The following is a 19978-nucleotide window of genomic DNA, read 5'->3' on the forward strand; positions in this document are numbered from 1 at the left end:
TCATAAACACACTTTGATTGTTTTCCCAAGAGCAGGTTACAGAACATCAAAACCTGCTTTACGACATTCTGAAAGGCTGGTCTGGTAGCAGCAAATCTGGTAGCAAGATGTGAGGCAACAAAGGCCATTGACACCGCTGATTGGATTTCCACACTGCATACGGGTTTAGTGATGTGTGTCTGAACATGTTAATTTACCAACCAGCTGGACTGAATTGTACCTGGATCTGTAGCACTCCATGGTGGCATGTGGGTCAAAGACTTGACTCTTAACACACTACATAGAAGTAATTTGTTTTATGTCATTGTATACCTTTGTGTCCTAAGCAACAGGGAAACGTGGGCTTGTATCATTTCTGAAAATCACAATTGGAGAATGTTTCTTTCTCTTTGCCATGAAAATGAGGGGGAATTGTCATCTAAAATTGGCTTCAGATGTTGAAGTTATACTGATTGAGATTTTTAGGCTCCAGTCATGTTCCATGCTGTGAAGTGATTTGCCAGAGCAATGACTTGTTAAAATAAATAAAATAAATGTCTTGTAGTATAGGAAGTGGGCTGTAAAGTCTCTGCTTTTAGTTCTAGGTAAGGATTGTGGCTATTTTCTTAGCTATATCAGCACATTAAATGTGTTTCCCCCCAGGATCCTGTAGCATATATATAACTTTTAAGATTTGGGTTCTGTAAAGTCAGCCAAGGCTTTTTCAGGAAAGAACAGGGTGTTAGAACAGACTGAGCCCCTTAGCTCTTTCAGAAATGCCGTTGGTCTCTTTATTCTTGGAGTCATGTTGTTCGTCTTCTGTCTGTCCTAGTGCTGCCGTCCTTGGACAGGGACTAGATCTCTTTAAAGTGGCATGCTGCTCTTGCTTTTCTGGGGTTTGTGATTTGGGGGAGAACGAAATGGTAGATGGCTGAGAAGTAGCACAAGCCCAGTTTTTAATGGGCAGTGTTTCATTTTAGCTCATTCAGAAATATTTGATCATTTTTACCAGTATAAGTAAAGTTTGTGACATAAAAATATTAATGTGGGGCACCTGGGTGGCTCAGTCAGTTTAGCGCCCGACTTTGGCTCGGGTCATGATCTCACAGATCGTGAGTTTGAGCCCCGCGTCGGGATCTATGCTGCCAGCTCAGAGCCTGGAGCCTGTTTCAGATTCTGTGTCTTCCTCTCTCTCTGCCCCTCCCCCGCTCGTGCTCGTGTGCTCGCTCTCTCAAAAATAAATTTGCAAAACATTTAAAAAATATTAATGCAACATTTTGTGCAATGAAGAAAGGTTTCAAAGCATTTTTCCCAGTTGAGCTTAGGAATGCTTACATTTGATTTATATTTTAAAGTTAGAAGACATTGATGAAGACTGGAGATTAGTGAAAATACAAGAGAGTTCATAGCACTGGACTGTTTCTGTCATGATGAGAAAAGGGAGTGAAGTATACAAATGGGTACAGTTCTTTGTAGCTATCCTTGTCATAACTGAGAACCCATAGTCAGAAGTTTGTGATGCTGTAAGAAACTCTCAGTGCCAAGGTTTGAAAGCATATTGTCACCAGTCTCCTATATCCTGTATTTATGGATCCCTAAAAGGAAAGCAGTAGCTTTGTTCTTCACGTGTTCAAACACCTAGAATAGTGCCTCAGCCATTATAAAACTCAACAGATATTTACTGGGTGAGTAAATGAATGAGAAGAGAAGCCAGTGATGGAGTTCAGCACTGTGAATTTTGGGGCATGATGAGCAGAGGGATTCTGCTCCTGTCCTGCCCTTGAGAAGTCCTGTGTTCTACAGTATAGTGTCTGCACTGCTCTCAAGTTAGGTTATGTGTTACTCTGAAATGGCGTTGGGGTCCAGCGGTTGAGTAAGGCTTTCTTTCATCCAACAGATTTCTGGGGAGGATAGAAGACTAGGCGTAACTCTGGGTCTAAGGGGGACAGGGTAGAGTGGTCTCAGTGGTTTCAAGTCAGAAACTCAGTGACACACAAATAGAATCCATGCCACACAGCCAAGGCAAGGGAAACTGGCAGAATTGAGATGAGGCGAGTGGTCAGGATAGGGTAGGTGTTCTTGAGCAAGAGCTTTGGGCATGCCCAAGCATCTGGGTAATTTAGGTGTGAGGAGCCTAGAGCAGTGTTAGTCATACAGCTTGGCTTCTACATTACACCTCTGTAGACATGTCCTCTTCAACCAGGAAGTGCTAGTCATGTATCTGTTATTCTGGTAAATTGTAGTTATTATATTAAGGTGGGGGGTGGGGGGAATGTACTGACTGTTCTGTCTATAGCACTCTTCAGAGTGATCTTCACTTTTTACTACCTTTGAGCTGTTTAAGAAATCTGAAAATTGTCTTTGCTAAAAACTAGTAGCAATGCAATCGATTATGCCCTGTTGATCATTTTTGTATCTATTTACACATATATAATTATATATGCCTTTGCTCTTTGGATTCTCTTTTGAACCTGTTGTCACATCCTATTAGTTCCTGCATTTATTAATGAGTTCAGCAAAATCTTTGACATGAGTACATGCCATGATTTTAAAATCATCCTCTATCAATATAAAATTTTCTCTTATTTTTTATTTAACTCCAAGTTAGTTGACATATAGTGTAATAATGATTTCAAGAATAGAATTTAGTGATTCACACTTACATGTGACACCCAGTGCTTATCCCAATAAGTTTCTCTTTAATGTCCATCACCAAGAATTGTTTGAGAAGGGGTAGCTTATTCCAAACGAGCTGAGATCTTTAATAATATTTTACACTGGAGTACAGGATATGATAGCAGGAAGCTCTCTGGGAAAATGTGTGTTGTTTATCGATTCTAGTAAGCTTGATATATCTATCTATCTCTCTCTATATATATCTGCAGATTATATATATATATATAGATATCTGCATAAAGCAGAGAAGGGGAAAGAGCAGAGCTTGGGGTCAAAAGAGGTGTTAAACTTCACACACATTCAAGGAAGAAATTCCTGTGATGTTTGAAAGGGTGATGTACAGGAGAGAAGCAGGGGCAATGTAAGTGTAATCCAGAGACTTGAAAAACAGTGCTCTAAATGGGTCTTAAACTTCCCACAAAGTTTCTTGGCTAATGAGCCTAGGTTCTATTCACCCAGTTTTAATTCTGTTAACTTGTATTGATGTTTAAGAGAGAAAGCATCCTCAGTCTTATAATAATAAGACCTATTATTGAGTTTATGGCCAATGTTGTTACAATATGTGTACTTAAAAAACAGGAGCTATGCACGTTTATGCTTCATGAGACATGGATCTTTTATTCTAAATCATAAATGTCATTTGTTGTGAACATTCAAGAAAGCAAGAACTTGTTCTGTTTCATCTTGGGGAGATATTTTGGTCAGAAATCTTCCAGATGCCCTCCTAGTAGAAACTGTCTTAAGTTATGCATCACTGGCATGTGAGAAGATCCCTTTCATAGGGATCTAGATATATTTGTTGGAGTTATTTTTGCAAAAAGTGGACATGAGGGTGTGATAAACTTATGGAAAATTTGAGATTTATTTATGAATTGAAGATAAACCTATGCTATTCAGCCAGTGGAGAATTTTTTGCTTGGTATAGAGAAGACTTTGGGTGGACATAATAGTTTTATTCAACTTGTTTTGAATATTTGCAGAGTTATTGCTCAGAGGAGAAATTAGACTCTTCCAAGCAGTTCCTGAGGGCAAAACTAAGGCCAACAAGTGCTTGAAGTTATGAGGAGACACCTGTCAATTCAGTCTAAGGTGGATTTTCTAACAGTCAATGAAGGTTATGGTTCTTGGACTCCTTGAAGCCTTCTCTCAGAGAACATACGGTCACCTGCTGGCGGCCTTATACGAGGGACCCCTGTGAGGGGAAACTTGGACTGGGGTGTCTCTAGGGTCAAAGGCCTCACTGTATAATTATGATGGCTTTCCTTAGAAAACATACAGATGTTCTGCGGCACCAGGAAAAAATGGGGAAGAGGATTTGCTGCTCAGACATGGCTGTAAGTGCTAAATATGAAAGCCATTGTTATTGCAAGTCACCCTCCAGTCTTTCCAGAAAATGACTGACATTCTGAGGCTTAGGAGGAGGTGTTGGGTTTCCTGCCAGACGCAGAAGCCGCTGTTCTGTAATCATTCTTCGTGTGGGCCCAACCGGATTTGGGCAGCAGATGCACTTGATGTGTAATTGTGGCAGTGGCCAAAAATGTAACCAGGATTGGCAGCCCCAGGGGCCACATGACTATCTTGAAATGTGACAACATAAGAATTATTTTTTGAAACCAACTGCCTCCCTTTGGCAAGTTTCAAATGTGGGGTGTAGTTGTAGCCCCACTGATAGGGGTTACAGGGAAGGGCTGTTGGAGGGACTGAGGAAAGCAATAGTCTCGGGAACCCAGGTTTGTGGACCTGCTGGTTCTTCTCTTCCCAGTGAAAGAACAGTAAGACAGAAAGATTTGGAGGCAAAAAATCAGGATTTAAAAGACCGAATGATGCCATGCAGTTTTAAAAATGAGGATTAAACCACTTTCAAGGTATAGTGAGCTTGGTAAGAAGGTGGACTTTTCAGACAGGGCAGGTCCTGCCTCTTTGCTAGACAACAGTGCCAGTTCCTGGGTGAATTCCCCATACTTGAGGAGCTGATCCTAACTTAGAGCCGGGGTTCACTGCAGATGGAGTGCCTTGAAGGAGAGGAGAAAACCTGGAAAATAATTGATGACCAACTTGGAACGGTGATGCACCCCTGCCCTCTTGAGAGCCAGGCTTATTCTAGCACAGGGGGTGACAAACTATGGCCCATGGGCCAAATCTAGCCACTTAACTGTTTTGGTAAATAAAGCGTTACTGACACAGGGCAGTGCTCCTTCACCCGAGCGTAGTTGGAGCTGCTCTCACACAGTACAGTGGCAGAACCGAGTGGTCGCAACAGACTCCGTGGTCCCCAAAGCCTGAAATCTTTGTTATGGGGGCCTTTACGGAAGAAGTTGGCCAGCGCCTGGTCTGTCAGGTTATTCCACCGTGACCATCTTAGGAGAGGATGCTGATTACACTGTTACTGAGTCAGGAGGGAAAGTTGGCAGAAGTTATTAGCAAGGTCTTCCACACAGTACTTTCCACCTTCCATCCCACCTGCTCTTCCTTCCCCGTTCCTCGGACCTGTTTCCTGTCGTTCACTTGAGTTTATTAGAGGACATACACATTGGGGAGTCATACCTAATAGGATAAAATATCTTGGCCTGTCTGCCCCTTTCTCGTTAGTATTCTGTAAAAATTCTAGGTGTAGAGTAAATTTATTTAACACCTGTTTCATTCATCAGTATATGGGGCTGGGTCCACCACATCCAAAATAGTAATGACAATTTAATGCAACAGGTAACTATTTTGATCATTAACAAGGGGTAGGATTTCTTGATCCTATATATAATCACAGTTAACATGTTTTCTAGTAGTGTCTTCTTTATAAGTGGAACAAGCTTTGATTAGTATTTAGTTACCTTTACCTATGATAAAAATGATCAGAATGAACTCTACTCTGTATCATACCGAAACAATGCCTTTCTGCTGTTGAAGTTCATTTAGTTAAATCTTAATACGTCTCTCCTATCGTTGAGTCGATGGTACTCGTATACGTTGTTAGAGGATTTTTAGCCAATATAGGCAGTGAAAGAATGTGTCTTTCACAAGTATTCTCTAAGAATCTCAGGGGTTTGTAACAGTGAACGTGGAGATTTATGGCTTTAGTTGGCCAAGTGCATATTCTTCAGCCTGTGATTTGTGGTCTCGTGAACAACCACAAAACACGTCCTTTGCAATTAATTGCCCTTTGTACAGCCTATTTTGGGTCTTACTAACAGCATCCAAAACTGAAGAAAAACTCTACCAGTTCTTACATATTATTACTTGGAAAATGATCCTATTAAAAATTTGCCCTGTGGTAATTTCAAAAGAAGTCATTCTTAAAGACTTAATTTTCAAACTGTGCTTTGAGTCTCACTGAAAGACTTTAGGCGCTACTAAGAAATTGTTTGCCACCCAAAAATGAAAGTGTGGAAATTTCAAAAATTTTAATATCCTTTGAGTACATAAGTCTTAGTCCAAATCATAAAATTTCTTTGCATAAACATTTGATATTAGGGTTGTAGTGTGTTTTAGAAGTAGAAAATCCCGTGAGAAGACAGTAGCAAAATGTTTTTATTTTTTTATTTTATTTCTTTGTCTGATAAAGGAAATTTTATTTATTTTATTTTTTATTTTTTATTTTGCTCTTTGATTTCTTTTTTTTTTTTAATTTTACTCATTTACATCCAAATTAGTTCGCGTAGAGTGCAACAATGATTTATTTGCTGTGGGGAGCAGGGTGGTGCCCCAGGTGTAGACAACAGAGACATCCCAAATGTCACGGGATCTTGTTGACTTGATGATGCATTTCATGTTACATAGAACATCTTAAAAAGCACTTGTCTTAACAGAACATACAGAGCTTTAGCACTTCTGTTTTAACTGTGAAAGATAGTGCATGTACTTGGCAAAATAGAAGTTTAAATTATACAACAGTTTGTAAGTGAAAGACCTTTCTTATTGCTACCCAGAGGTAGCCATTGCTCAATTTTCCTGTATATACTTCCGGAAATGTTTGTATGTTAAGTGTACATGTTTTTTCTACAGATGAGAAATCATATTCTGAGGCATCCTCCCCCTCCCCATACTATATTTGGCCATTTTGAATGTCATTACATAATTCTACTTCATTCTGTGTTACTGCCACAAAGTAATTTATTCACCCATCTCCCTTTCCATGTATTTGTTCGCTTTGTTATTTGGCTGATTCAAACAGCACTGCGGTGAAAAAGATCTTTGTAGTATACATCTACGCAGTGTAAATATACAATTGTGGGCTGACTTCCTGAAAGTAGACTTAAAGGAGGGTCAAAGGCTGTGTGTGTGGTTTTCAGTTTGAACAATTACTGCCAAATGTCCCTCCGAACTGGTTGGTCCGATTTTTACAGTCCTAGCATAACAAGGACTTAGAATGGCCATAACTGCAGCACATTCACAGCATGGAGCCTGCCTGGGATTCTCTCTCCCTCTCTCTGCTCCTCCCCCTCTCGTGTTCCTCTGCTCCTCCCCCTTGCTCACACATGTGCTTGTATGTACTTTCTTTCTCCGAATGAATAAAACATTAAAAAAAAAAAATGGTCATAGCTGGAGATTTTGGAACAGTATCCTTATCATCCTAGCTAACATTTATTAAGCATGTTCTGTGTGTACTGTTCTCGGTGCTTCCTTTACTTGTAATAACCTATCGAATCTTCACAATGACCCTGCGGAGTAGGCACCCATTTTACAGATAAGGAAACTAAAACTGAGTCATACAGGAAGGTTACTTAACTAAAACGGAGTCATATAGGAAGGTTACTTAACTTGCCTGCCTATACATCACCGTAAGTAGTGAGTGGCTGAAGATTCGAATATATTTCTGTTGGTGATAGAAGACGAACACAGCCAGCTTGGATTGGTAGAGATGATCACAAAATGAGAGGCAGAAGTCTGGGACATAGCTGTGAATGTTTACCTCGGGAAGAGTACAAAGAAATAATGCAAAATTTATTCTTGTGGGCAAAGTGATGTGGAGAAAAATAAACGTACTCTTAGGCCTTTTAAGAGAATCGGGGAGGCCCTCTTAGAATTTTTTTCACTAGCCACTGACCAGAGATTTGGAATAAAAAATTGTACCAGTTGAAAATGAGGCTAAGTTAGAAAACCGATGTGTGTGTGTGTGTGTGTTTTTTTTTTTATCTTCTAAATGAGTTGGTTAATTAAAGCCTGGTTTTTTAAAGACGTCAATTTCTTGACTGTCCCTTGTGCCATACCAGTTTCCTTTTCTAGCAAAAGGGTTTTTGTTTTGTTTTGACAATGGAAGAAAAGTAGATAACAAGAAAAGAGTTTAATGCTAGTCAGGCAGAAAGCAAAGCTCGGGGTGTCCCTCCGGCAGGTCTTGTCTGTCAATGTTCTCTAATTCATGGTGTCAACCTACCAAGGAAACAGAGTGAGTTGGATTAAAGAAATAGTAAAACTAGTGTTGGGCACCCCACCCCCCACCCCCGGCCAATTACCTTATACAAGAAGTAGCTGTTGAAAGTTAAATGTTTTATAATTGGGTCACTGAACAACATAAATTTTAAAAAATGATTTGTTTTAAGAAATTGGGCCCTCAACCTAAGTACAGTACACGCTGGTTTTCTGTGACCACTGTTAGAATTCCATAGAATCTTATAGCTTATGGGGACTTTAGAAACAGTCTTGTCTTACCCTCTTGATTTGGAGAGAGAAAAACGAGGCCCAGAGATAATTAAACTTGCCAAGAAATACTGATTAAGTACACCAAAAAGTAGGTTTTGGGATCTCATCTTCAGATGGCCAATCTGGGCATTTTCCCACCATACCATTGCTCTGAAAATAAGTGATGTTTGCAAGTATTATCTAAATGTTAAATTTTCTGATGATTACTAACATAAAATGTTGATATCAATTTAGTGCTAATTATTTAATAGACCTAAAGATAGACATATAAGCATAAATGTTTGTAACACTTTGATAAGGAGTCAAAACTAGATTTTAATATAAATTATCCATTCTATGGGTAGAATAAAAAAGGATTTAATGTGATTGCTAGAATTTGTATTCTCATGGGGCAAACCTTCTCTAGGTGTCCTTAAGTGCTACCCACAATATTTTAATTTTTTTAATTAAAAAAATTTTTTAATGTTTATTCATTTCTTGAGAGAGAGAGAGAGAGGGGGGGGGGGGGGAGGGACAAAGAGAGAGGGAGACAGAGAATCTGAAGCAGGCCCCAGGCTGTAAGCTGTCAGCACAGAGCCTGACACAGAGCTTGAACCCACGAACCATGAGATCATGACCTGAAGTCTGACACTTAAACAAATGAGTCACCCAGGCGCATCATACCCACAATATGTTTTAAAAGGGGAAAATAGAACTTTTTAAAAGAATATAGAATGAAACCAATAATCTCGCTTATTAGAGAAAATTTCTAATGGGATCAGTCAAGGCAGTAATCAAAAGTAGGGTTAGATGTATATGGTTTAAGGAGGGATTTGCTTGCAATTCCAGTGTCCAGAACTGCTCTGTGCTATCACAGCTCATCTTCAACGCAGTCTTGAGAAATCCCCATGAAGGCGGCTGTTAGACTGGTGGATAATGGAACAGGAGAACAAGTTAGGGAAAAGCTTCACAAGTGCTGTCTGTATGCATGCATCTAAATAGATAAGGCATTGATAAAGGGGTCGAAGAGTTCCCACAGAAAAAGTCTAGAGAGAGAGATCAGAGGGAATCCAAGCAGGACATCAGACCTTAGAATAATGTTCAGAATGAGGGTGATATTCAGAAATGCTGAATATAGCAAAAATAGCAATAAAGATTTGGGGAAAAGCAGTCATTTCTGGCCACTAACCACGTTTGAGTTTCTTATACAATAAGGTGGTTAAGAGTGAAAGGCCAGTTTCTCACTCAATATGTATTGCTTGTGATTAATCTGAGGTCTATTCTTAGGAAAGAGGTCGCCCTGATTCTTTCTCACTGGCCCTGAATTTCTAGTGGGGGGACCTTTGGCAACTCACCCGTCTTCTCTTTGCCCCTGTTTCCTTCTCACTAAAATGAGTGAGGTGACTTCCTGCCCCACCCAGTAGATCACATGAAGAGCAGTGTGTAGAACGGTTTTTGACACAGTAGGCTGTGCATGTGTCATTACTGCTGCTGCTTCTCTTAGAGCTGAGACAATTTACGCAATCTTGTTTATTTTTCCACTTGTTTCTCCATAACAAATAAAAAAGAAGGGAGGCAGATGGTTCAAAGAAGAACACATGTCAGAGGCTGGTAACACCTAGGACCCAGTTGCTTCCCAGGAACATCAGACATGTACTTTCATCAGCAGTTTCCTTCATGGACTTCTTAGGAGAGAGTCTTCCCCTCGGCGTGTCTCAGTGTCCCGTGCTCTTTTGGGGGGGACCCCCGAGAACAATTGCATTCATCTCTTCCCGGCCTGTGTCTCTGCATAACAGCAGCCGCACGACATAGGAACAGAGAGTTGATTCGCAGATGTGTTTCACTTGGCTCCTGGAGCACACATCTGTGTAGAAGAACCAGGATCGCACAGAGGAAACTGGAGACACGTTGCCAAAATGAAGAACTCTGAGGATCACCCCCAGGAATATAGTGATAACAGTACTTTTACGAGAAGCTTTTATATACGTTAGCTCATTTGATTTTCTCAGCACTGAGGCATGTGAAATAAAAATGAAGCTGTCTTCCCCCTATTTTGACTACAGTATCTAGGTCTACTCTTAATATGTTTACCTTATTAAAGCATTTCCAAAGTGTAAAGATTTCTCTCCCTTTGCTAATCTTCAGCTTCTAAAATGGTCTCCTGCTCTGTTAACTGCGACTATTAAGCTTACAACAGATGGGCTCTCATGGGACCCCAGACAGGGGACAGAATTTTGTTGTAGTTTTGGACATTTGCCCTAGTTTGAGGGACTAGAAAGACCTGGCACCTTCTATTTCATTTTATAGGTTCAAATACCGTTGGCTATCACTGTGGGTTTTGGCTTGCTGAATGCATTGGTAACTGGGGTTTTGCTAACTTTAATTCTCCATTTTAGGAGGAGAGAAGGGTTCAGCATTTACACTGCCATTGTAACTATTTTGTTAACATGTTAAATAATAGTCAAGGACTGTTCTAAAAACTCATCAGATTTCTTAAGCTTTTTAAAACCGTGCAAGTGTAATACAGTCTAACTTCAAAGCTGCTGCTATAGCCTTTGTCCCCATCATCTGGCTTGTTCAGTCTCCAGATGAGTTCCGATATTCTTTACTGCCAGCCTTTAAGGCACCGTAAGCACTGATTACTTTGCCTTCTTTTTGTGACTACTTAAAGAATAGTTTTGAGAGGCACCTGGGTGACTCAGTTGGTTAAGCCTCTGACTTACGCTCAGCTCATGATCTCACAGTTCTCGAGTTCAAGCCCCACATTGGGGCCTCTTCTGTCAGCCCAGAGCCTGCTTCGGATCTTCTGTCCCCCTCTCTCTCTCTGTCCCTCCCCCTTCTCAAAAACAAATAAACATTTTTTAAAAGCGGGGGGTGGGGCGGGGCGGCACCTGGGTGGCTCATTTGGGTAAGTATCCAACTCTTGATTTCAGCTCAGGTCATAATCTCACGGTTTTGCCCGTTTGAGCCCCACATGGGGCTCTTGCACTAACCTCACAGAGCCTGCTTGAGATTCTCTGTCTCTCTCTCTCTCTCTCTCTCTCTCTCTCTCTCTCAAATAAATACACTTAAAAAAAAAGAATAGTTTTGAAATGACATTTCTTTTATCTCACCCCATAGACCTGCCTCAAAAGATTTGCTTAGAAAAAGTGTTTTTGAGATAAAGTATAGGACTGAAATGAAAAGTCCCACCTTGAAACTGCTGTCTCAAGGACTGAGATTCTTGACATCAGTTAATGGGTAGTGACTACTTCATTGTCTTGTAGCAATGTACCTGGCCCAGCACCTTCCCCAAGGGGACAGGGAATAGCAGTTGTACCGAGGTGCTCTCTGAATGTGAAGCTAAAGACTGAAGTTGCCCTCTGAGTCTGTTTGATCACACAAATGACTTACAGCCACATAGGTTTGCAAACATGCCTGGAAAGCCCCAACTCCAATGCCGTCTTCTGATGAGCTCAGTGTTGCCGTGGAGCCGAAGCCACAGCCCCCTAATTTTGGGGGGAGGTGAGGGTTCAGGCTGGCAGGGAGCTGCCATCCACAGAAGCCCTGAGGGCCCTGGTGCTGGCTTCATGTCACCCTGTTCTGTAAGATGAGTAATGTGTGTTCATTTTACTACTTCCCATCCACTGTCCGGCTTTGTTCTACCTTCTCATCTGAAGCAGTACCTAGTTTTGGTTACATCAAATGAAACCCTTCGAAATTTTTACTGTCTTCTGGAGTCTGAATAAACTAACTAAAAAAGTTTAATTAACAACTGGCCGAATCCTGTGGTCATTTTTTAAGACAACTTTCCTTCTTTTGTGGATTTCATCCAGACATATAATTGAGCAATACTGTCCCCAGTGTGACACAGAGATCCTTTGTGAGATCCTTTCTCCTCACAAAACACACTGTGCCCTTCCCAGTACTATTGTGTCCCCGAAGGAAAGCAGTATCATAACATGGTGTGGCTGAGTTCCCACTTAAATCCTCCTACAGTCAATAACACCGTAACAACTTTTGTGGTGACAGATGCTAACTAGACTTACTGTGGTTGCCATTCCGTATTGTTTAGAAATGTCGCATCACTACGTTGTACACCTGGAACTAATACAGTGTTTTATGCCCTGTGTTCTACAGTTTTTAAAAAATATACGCTACAAAAGTGATAAAATAGTAAATTTCTCTTGATGCATGGTTCAGAAAATGTCCCCTTGTCACCCCTAACTGACTTTCGCACTGTCTTGTGTCTAGCCAAGTGGACAGTCAGCTGATTAAAGCCAACATTTGAAGACAGATATCTTCGATCTCATTGTCTTCTAATGTCTTCCATGTAGGCCACTGCCTAGATGCTGTGAAAGTCAGATGTGCTTATGGCCACTGTGTGTACATATCTGGCTGTGTGTTACTTTTTTTTCTTTCTATCTAGGACCAGGAAGAAAACAAGGGAGCAACAAGTTGGCCTGAATTCTACATTGATCAGCTCAATTCCATGGCTGCTGTAGGTATACTTTCTGTTCAGTAGCACAATGTAAAATGCAAATTTGTCACACAATTGCGCCGGAAATTCTCTTGAGTAAGAACTACCAAATGTCATCATCTTTCCAAACTCCATTCCAAACACTCAGTGTTGGTGGTGGCTGCAGGGGGCGGGGGAAAGGAGGGCAGAAGTGGTACTTGGCAAAATGATTTTTTTCCAATATGTTTTACATAAAATCAGCACACACTAAAATACAAGTGAGTTTAATGTTATAAGAGGAAACGTAATCTTAACTCTGGCTTATGTTCAACTTTAACTTGCAATTGCTCTTACCGATCATTTGGAGCTTTGTTATAGCAGCACTATTCTACAAGTTAATGCCATTTAAAGGTAATGCAATGAAACTATTCCTTCTCTCTTACCCTCCCATTCTCTTTTCACTGAGGACTTGCCTAACTAAGTTCCTGGATTCTTGATTTCACAGGGCAGCCAGGTACTCTTTTACTCTGTTAAATTAACAAAAGGAGTCTATGGAATAAGTGGTTGAATGAAGAGGCACAATAATTATGCCGAGATGTCCGTGGGAAATCTTTGGTTAAATAATTGCTTGAAATCCATTCTCAGTATCTGAAATACGCATCTTTATCACATGGACGTCTCTGTAATATCCGCGTTCTGAGCAGCTTGAAGGGCACCTATCGATCCCAGCTAAGATACGCAGCAGAAAACAAGTCGTCAACCTCTGAGTGTTAGCAGCTCAAATCCTGCTCATGTTGATAAAAACCAGAGATTGCCCACAGCGGAACAGTCTCGTGATTTTAAGAGTCACTCTGTTAAATTCAACTTTGAGTTTATAATATCCAAGCAAAATGATAGCTTCCATGACAAATACTTTCCTCTACCTCTTCCTTTCCTCCTCCCGCTGAGCCTTTTTGGAGAGTTAGCTTCTTAAGACTTAGGGCAGACATTTTTAAAAACATTGTCTAATATTTTGCTGCTGCTTCTGCTGCAAACGTTAAAAACTGGCTAGAATATATGAATCACTCCCACTTTTACTAAACTTTCAGAGGGCTTCACTTTTAGTAACTTCCTCTTTTCTAGTTTTTCCTTTGAAGATACTTCTGCTGTTGCACAATGAATAATAAACAGCCTGGTAAATGTGAACGGGGCTGTATAAATTATAGAAGAAACTGCTAAGCTTTTGCCCTGAGGAGTTCTAGTCTAAAAGCAGAAAATAACCTCCACAGCCATCCAGGATAAGGCATCCTGCACAGTGGCAGAAATGAGAAAAGGGTGATCTCAGCATTTGTATGAATATGTTAGCAGAATGTGAGGCTTGTGGTGACCATCAGGGATTTTCTGTGTATCACCTAAGCAGTAATAATTTAGGAGCCATTTACATTTCCTGCGTGTGAAGATTGTATTCTCAATTCTTGCTCCTGGCTGTTAGAGTGGGGGAAAAAAAAGAGCTGTGGGCAGGCTGTCTTTCTTTCTAATTAAGTCAGCATTGTTTGATGTAACAAGGGAAGAAGTTGCTTCTTCGTTAATGAATTCACTTCTATCAATGGAGAAGTACTAAATACCATGGCATTTTCTTTCCTTCAAATTTTGGGGGCAGTTAGGTTAATTTGTCCTTTAGTGACTTAACCCATGCCTTGTATGGAGTCAGCCTGGCTCATTTCCTGCACTAGAAGGTCTGTGATGTGCCAATATGAGGCACTTCTTTAAGAGCCTCCTTTCTCCCTTGGCCAGCTCCTTGGACAACCTTTTGCTACATTCATGAGTCATCTACATTTTAATTATATTTGTTTCCTAATCCGAAGTCCTCTCCGAGAGTGTCTCAAGGCAATTAAATCGTCAGTCACTTGGCTATTCTTTCTGTTTAACAACTAACAAAGCTTTCTAATGCTCCTTTAAGAACAGAGCTGGCATCTGTCTAGGGTTAAAGGCAAAAAGCAGTAACAGCTCATGAGTCAATGAGACCTTAGAACTCCTGCATATGTAAAGAACAAGGAGTTCTGATGAGACCAAAAACCCTATGCTGAATTTTCTGTCTTTCTCGCCAAATGTGTTGCCACCACCTCCTCCTATAGTTCTGGCTGATCTCTCTGATAACTGTATTGGAGAAGTCCCAATCACACACAGCAGAAAGCCCGAGACATTGTCCCTGGGGACTGGAAACACATACAGCTCTTCCATATCCTTCCATATCCTTTCATGGCCTGGCAGCTGGCCTGGCAGCTCTCTAGCTTTAGAGATTTGTTGGAGGGGCATTATCCACCTTGTTATCATCCATTGTCTTCGGCGTCAACAGCAGCTACTGCCATTGAGTGTGAAGCATGTGACAGGCAGTATAACAGGCACTTTATATGTTGTTTTAAATCCTTATAAGCACCCAGTGCTATAAGTGCTGTTGATAGATAAGGAGTCAGGACTTGGAGAAAGGTTACCTTGCCCAAGGTCATCTAATTAGGAAACAGTAGAGCTGGAATTTAAACCTATCAGTCTGAGCTCACAGATTCCTTTCTAATTTGCCTCTCACTAATTCAGTTTTAAAACCCTTTGGCAAGTACCAGAGGCCTGGTGATCCCACCCTCCCCCACCCCCACCCCACCTCCAACTTTTCTGAGGTGGGGCAGGCATCTGTTTCCGTTAATGCCTCCAGAGTCTGATGAACTGTCCAGGTCGAGAACTGCAGCACTTACTGGTCTGCGAAGCCGTTTGTGGAACAAGTTCAGTTACTTTACGTAAGCCTCTTCACAAGAATGCTTTGTTCTTGAAAGGACCCCTGAGTGATTGGTTGGCTTTTAAAGAGTGAAAAACAGTGTAATAAAAGTGCAGCCCAACAGGTTCGAGAAGGACCTGGCCCTCCTTTGTATGTGGCTTCTCCTCTGCGCTCTCAAGGAGGAAGATGTGAGGTGAAGTGCAGCGTGCTTAGCCGACTGGCTTATTGACTTCACACAAGTGCAATGTCTCAAACAGGAGCTTGGTTCCAGACTCCCAGCCAAGAATGATTTCTGTGCTTGGTTTGTCCATCTTTCTCAGACTTGCATGTTCCAATGTACAGCTTAGTAGCCTTCATCAGAACATCCTCTGCCAGCACACACTTTGTCTTTTGCCCACTTCTCAAGTGAGCAGGGATTTGGTAAGTGCATAGAGCACCCCAGGAGGCTACCACAAGCCTGGGCTGTGTAGACCAAGGTGCACGCTAGATGTTTAGCCTGGCAGCCATCTTTATTTAGAAAGGTGGGCGTAGCTTCTTTTTCTACAAAAAGCTGCAAACCAAGCCTTCTTCCTACACGTGAAGCTTGAAAACTTTCGACTTTATATAAATTATGTTGAAAAGTCACATTACAGCGACACGTCCATCTACATATCCTCAGTTTTCTCAGTACAACAAACACAGTCTTAGAATCAAATCTAATTGCATCACATGCAGAAAAGAGTATGTCACCTCTGTTTTGAGAGGAAGGTAATGGTCCTTATACTGGGAAAGGAAATTCCAATTTAATTTTCTTGACTTTTCATAAATCTCCCAGCTCTACTAGGGAGAGACTTAATGTAGTCTGTCTTTATTCAGATGTTTCACCCTCTCCAAGATTGTTAAAAGAGTAAATACATACATCTTTCTTTAGAATTAGTGAACCATAATAAGAAATGTATGTCTCTGTGTGATTAAGTTTAGGAACGAGCAGTGATGTTCATGAACGGCTTTATTCTGAGCTGCAGATTCAAAAAGTGATTGCTTAAGAGTCTAAACAAGTTCAGCTTTGCCTTAGGGGATTAAACATACTTGGCTGGATTCATGTTGAATTTTCCAGGGAATACATCTCCTAGAGCTCTGAAGAAATTTATTGGCTATTTCTGCACATCGCCTCTTCCCCTACCATCCATTGGTCACAGCTGTCTAGGCGCATCACCAAGCAAGAGGACGGTGTCAGCAGAAACAATAACCAGTTTGAAAAACAAGATTTTACGGATTTTTATTTCAGTTGCCTTAAATGATACTGTTACATTTGTTTGTTTGGAGGTTTACCCCCTCCTAGTCATGAAGTCAAATTTAGGCTTCAGTTAACATTTAGTTACTCAGTGCTGATACTATTAACTTAAAAGAAGTAAGTAAAGCCACTCTTTGATGATTTGTGATCCTGAAAGAAAGGGAGAGACTGGATCATTGAGACACATGGATAAGAGCCAACCCCCCTCCACCCCGCCCCCCCCCCCCCCAAGCAGTACTCCAGACTGTTTCCCAGCCATGCACTTAATCAGAATTAGAAACAGGTAGGGAGACTGAATTAGAAAAGCACATGTTCAGAATAGGATGAAGACAAGGAACCAGTAGTTCTGTGGGTGGAGTATACCTGAGGCCATTAAGATTTGGGGATACTTTTAGTACAACTGAGTGATCATGGACTCAAAGGACTAGAAAAGACTGTTTAACAAGTATAAACTTGACTGGCATCCATGGCCGTGATGTCAGCCGAGGTCTGCTTCCTTGTGCCTCATTCTTCAAAGTGAGGTCCATATATACCTGCAGCATCAGCACCACATGGAAACTAGTCAGCAATGGAGCACCACGGGCTTCACTCCAGACATAGCATGTCAGAACCCACATTTTAACAAGGTCCCCGGATAATTCGTGTCCACGTTAAAGTTTGGGAAGCACTGCTCAAAAGATCCCTGTGTAGGGAAAGCGTAAACACACTCCTCCTCCTCCTCCTCCTCCTCCTCCTCCTCCTCCTCCTCCTCCTCCTCCACCACCACCACCACCACCACCACCACCACCACCACCACCACCCCCCCACCCCCCACCTACCCACCCACACACACTCTGTAGCCAAATTTCCAAATGGTGTTGAATCATTTCTAAAGCTTAAATCTTAGTCTGAAGGAATTGTCCAACTTAGTATCATATCGGAGTTCATTGCCCTTCTTAAATAATTTAATGTGACAGAGTGTAAAAGATTACACTTTTTGGCTTGAGGATTACACATATTGCCTTGGTTTGATAGTGTGATAATGTTACTAACTTTAGTTGCCAGAATACTGTATTTAACTGCAGGCCCAATCCTCTTTCTATAAAATATAAATAGTTATATCCTCATTAGAGTGTAGTTACAGAGTCATTTACAACTATAGTCAGACAAACTGCAATCTGTACCAAAGATTTCTAAATGTTTCTTAAAGCTTTATAATTTGAAAGAACTTCTAGCAGAGATAATAAATCTGAAATTCTTAGTACTTTTACTCTATATTTTGGTTTTGTAATTATCTTGATTATAGATTTATTACTTATTTATTTGTCTTAAAAGTGATAATAGCATGAATCTGTAGGCTTGTCTTGCTTGTACCCTAACTAAATCATAGAATTTGAAGAGGTAACTTCGATTTTCTTTGCATAGAGAAAATCCCTCCTGGCTTTAGAGAAGGAAGAGGAAGAAGAGAGAAGTAAAACTATAGAGAGTTTGAAAACAGCACTGAGGACAAAACCAATGAGGTAATTCTTTTCTGGGTAGCATGTGCTACTTATCACTCTTCTTTTTTTCTTCTTTTCTCCCTTCTTTTGTACCCTTCTTTCTTCTTTTTTCCTGAAATAGCCAAACTTTCAAGGATGTCTTAAATGCATGCAATTGAACATAAGTGAAATACTTTAATCGTTGAACATTGAATGAATTGATTTTCTTCAATTAGAAGATATGCAGACAGCTGTTAAGATGGCTAAAATAAAAAAAGAGACTAGCAAGTATTCGTTGCAGGCACACTGCTGGTGGGAATGTAAAATGGTTCAGCCACTTTGGAAAACAGTGGGGCAGTCGCTCATACTGTTAAACGTAGTATCGCCGTATCATCTGACAATTCTATTCCTCAGTATATAGCTAAGGGAAATGAAAACCTGTCTCACAAACACCCATGCAGGAGTGTTCATGTTAGCAGTATTCCTCATGGCCAAAAAGTAGAAACAACCCAAATTCTATCAGCTCATAAATGGATAAATAGCATGTGATATATCCATACAATGGAATATTATTTGGCCCTGAATACAATAGAATATTGAAATAGAATAGAATATTGATACATGCTGCAACATGGATGAGCCTTGAAAATATTTATGCAAAGCGAAAGAAGCCAGATATACAGAAGGCAACATAGTATATGATTCCATTTATACGGAAGATCCAGAAAAGGCCAATCCATACAGACAGAAAGATTAGTGGTTGCTTAGGATTGGGGTGAGGGGGAAATGGTCTTTTGGAGATGATTAGAGTGTTCTAAAATCAGATGATGTCAGGGCGCCTGGGTGGCTCAGTCGGTTAAGTGTCCGACTTCAGCTCAGGTCATGACCTCGCAGTCTGTGAGTTTGAGCCCTATATTGGGCTCTGTGCTGACAGCTCAGAGCCTGGAGCTTGCTTCAGATTCTGTGTTTCCTTCTCTATCTGCCCCTCCCTTGCTCATGCTCTGTCTCTCTCTCTCACACTCTCAAAAATAAACAAACATTGTGGTGCCTGGGTGGCTTAGTTGGTTAAGTGTCTGACTTCAGCTCAGGTCATGATCTCACAGTTTGTGGGTTCCAGCCCCGCATCAGGCTCTGTGCTGACAGCTCAGAGCCTGGAGCCTGCTTCTCAGATTCTGGGTCTCCCTCTTACTCTCTGCCCCTCCCCTCTCGTGCTCTCTTTCTCTCTCTCAAAAATAAGTAAACTTAAACAAAAATTTTAAATAAATAAACATTAAAAAAAATTGGGGGGGATGCCTGGGTGGCTCAATTGGTTAAGCATCTGACTTCAACTCAGGTCATGATCTCATGGTTCATGAATTCAAGCCCCGCATCGGGCTCTGTGCTGACAGCTCAGAGCCTAGAGCCTGCTTCGAATTCTGTGTCTCCCTCTCTCTCTGTTCCTCCTCTACTTGCACTCTGTCTCTCTCTCTCTCAAAAATAAATAAAGATTAAAAAATTTTTTTTTAATTTTTTAATCAGATGATGTCAATGGTTGTACATCTCTGCATATCACTGAATTGTACATTTGAAAGTATGAATTTTATGGCTTGTGAGTTATATCTCAATAAAACTGTTACTAAAAAATGATGGGGGCACCTGGGTGGCTCAGTCAGTTAAGCGTCTGACTTCCGCTCAGGTCATGATCTCACAGGTTTGTAAGTTCCAGCCCTGTGTCAGGCTCTGTGCTGACAACTCAGAGCCTGGAGCCTGCTTCAGATTCTGTGTCTCCCTCTCTCTCTGCCCCTCCCCTATTCTCGCTC

At 41.0% G+C, this 19978-nt stretch overlaps 1 protein-coding gene across 1 annotated transcript in view; it reads left to right on the forward strand.

Annotated features, from left to right (window-relative positions):
* DAAM1 (dishevelled associated activator of morphogenesis 1) overlaps window positions 1-19978 on the forward strand; it is a 173906-nt gene that overhangs the window by 104339 nt on the left and 49589 nt on the right. Inside the window, exons 4-5 of the mRNA XM_042989809.1 lie at window positions 12674-12745; window positions 18127-18221. Coding sequence (XP_042845743.1) covers window positions 12674-12745; window positions 18127-18221 — 167 coding nt within the window. The remainder of the gene's footprint in view (window positions 1-12673; window positions 12746-18126; window positions 18222-19978) is intronic.

The sequence above is a fragment of the Panthera tigris genome, chromosome B3 (assembly GCF_018350195.1).
Source record: "Panthera tigris isolate Pti1 chromosome B3, P.tigris_Pti1_mat1.1, whole genome shotgun sequence".
Lineage (NCBI taxonomy): Eukaryota > Metazoa > Chordata > Mammalia > Carnivora > Felidae > Panthera > Panthera tigris.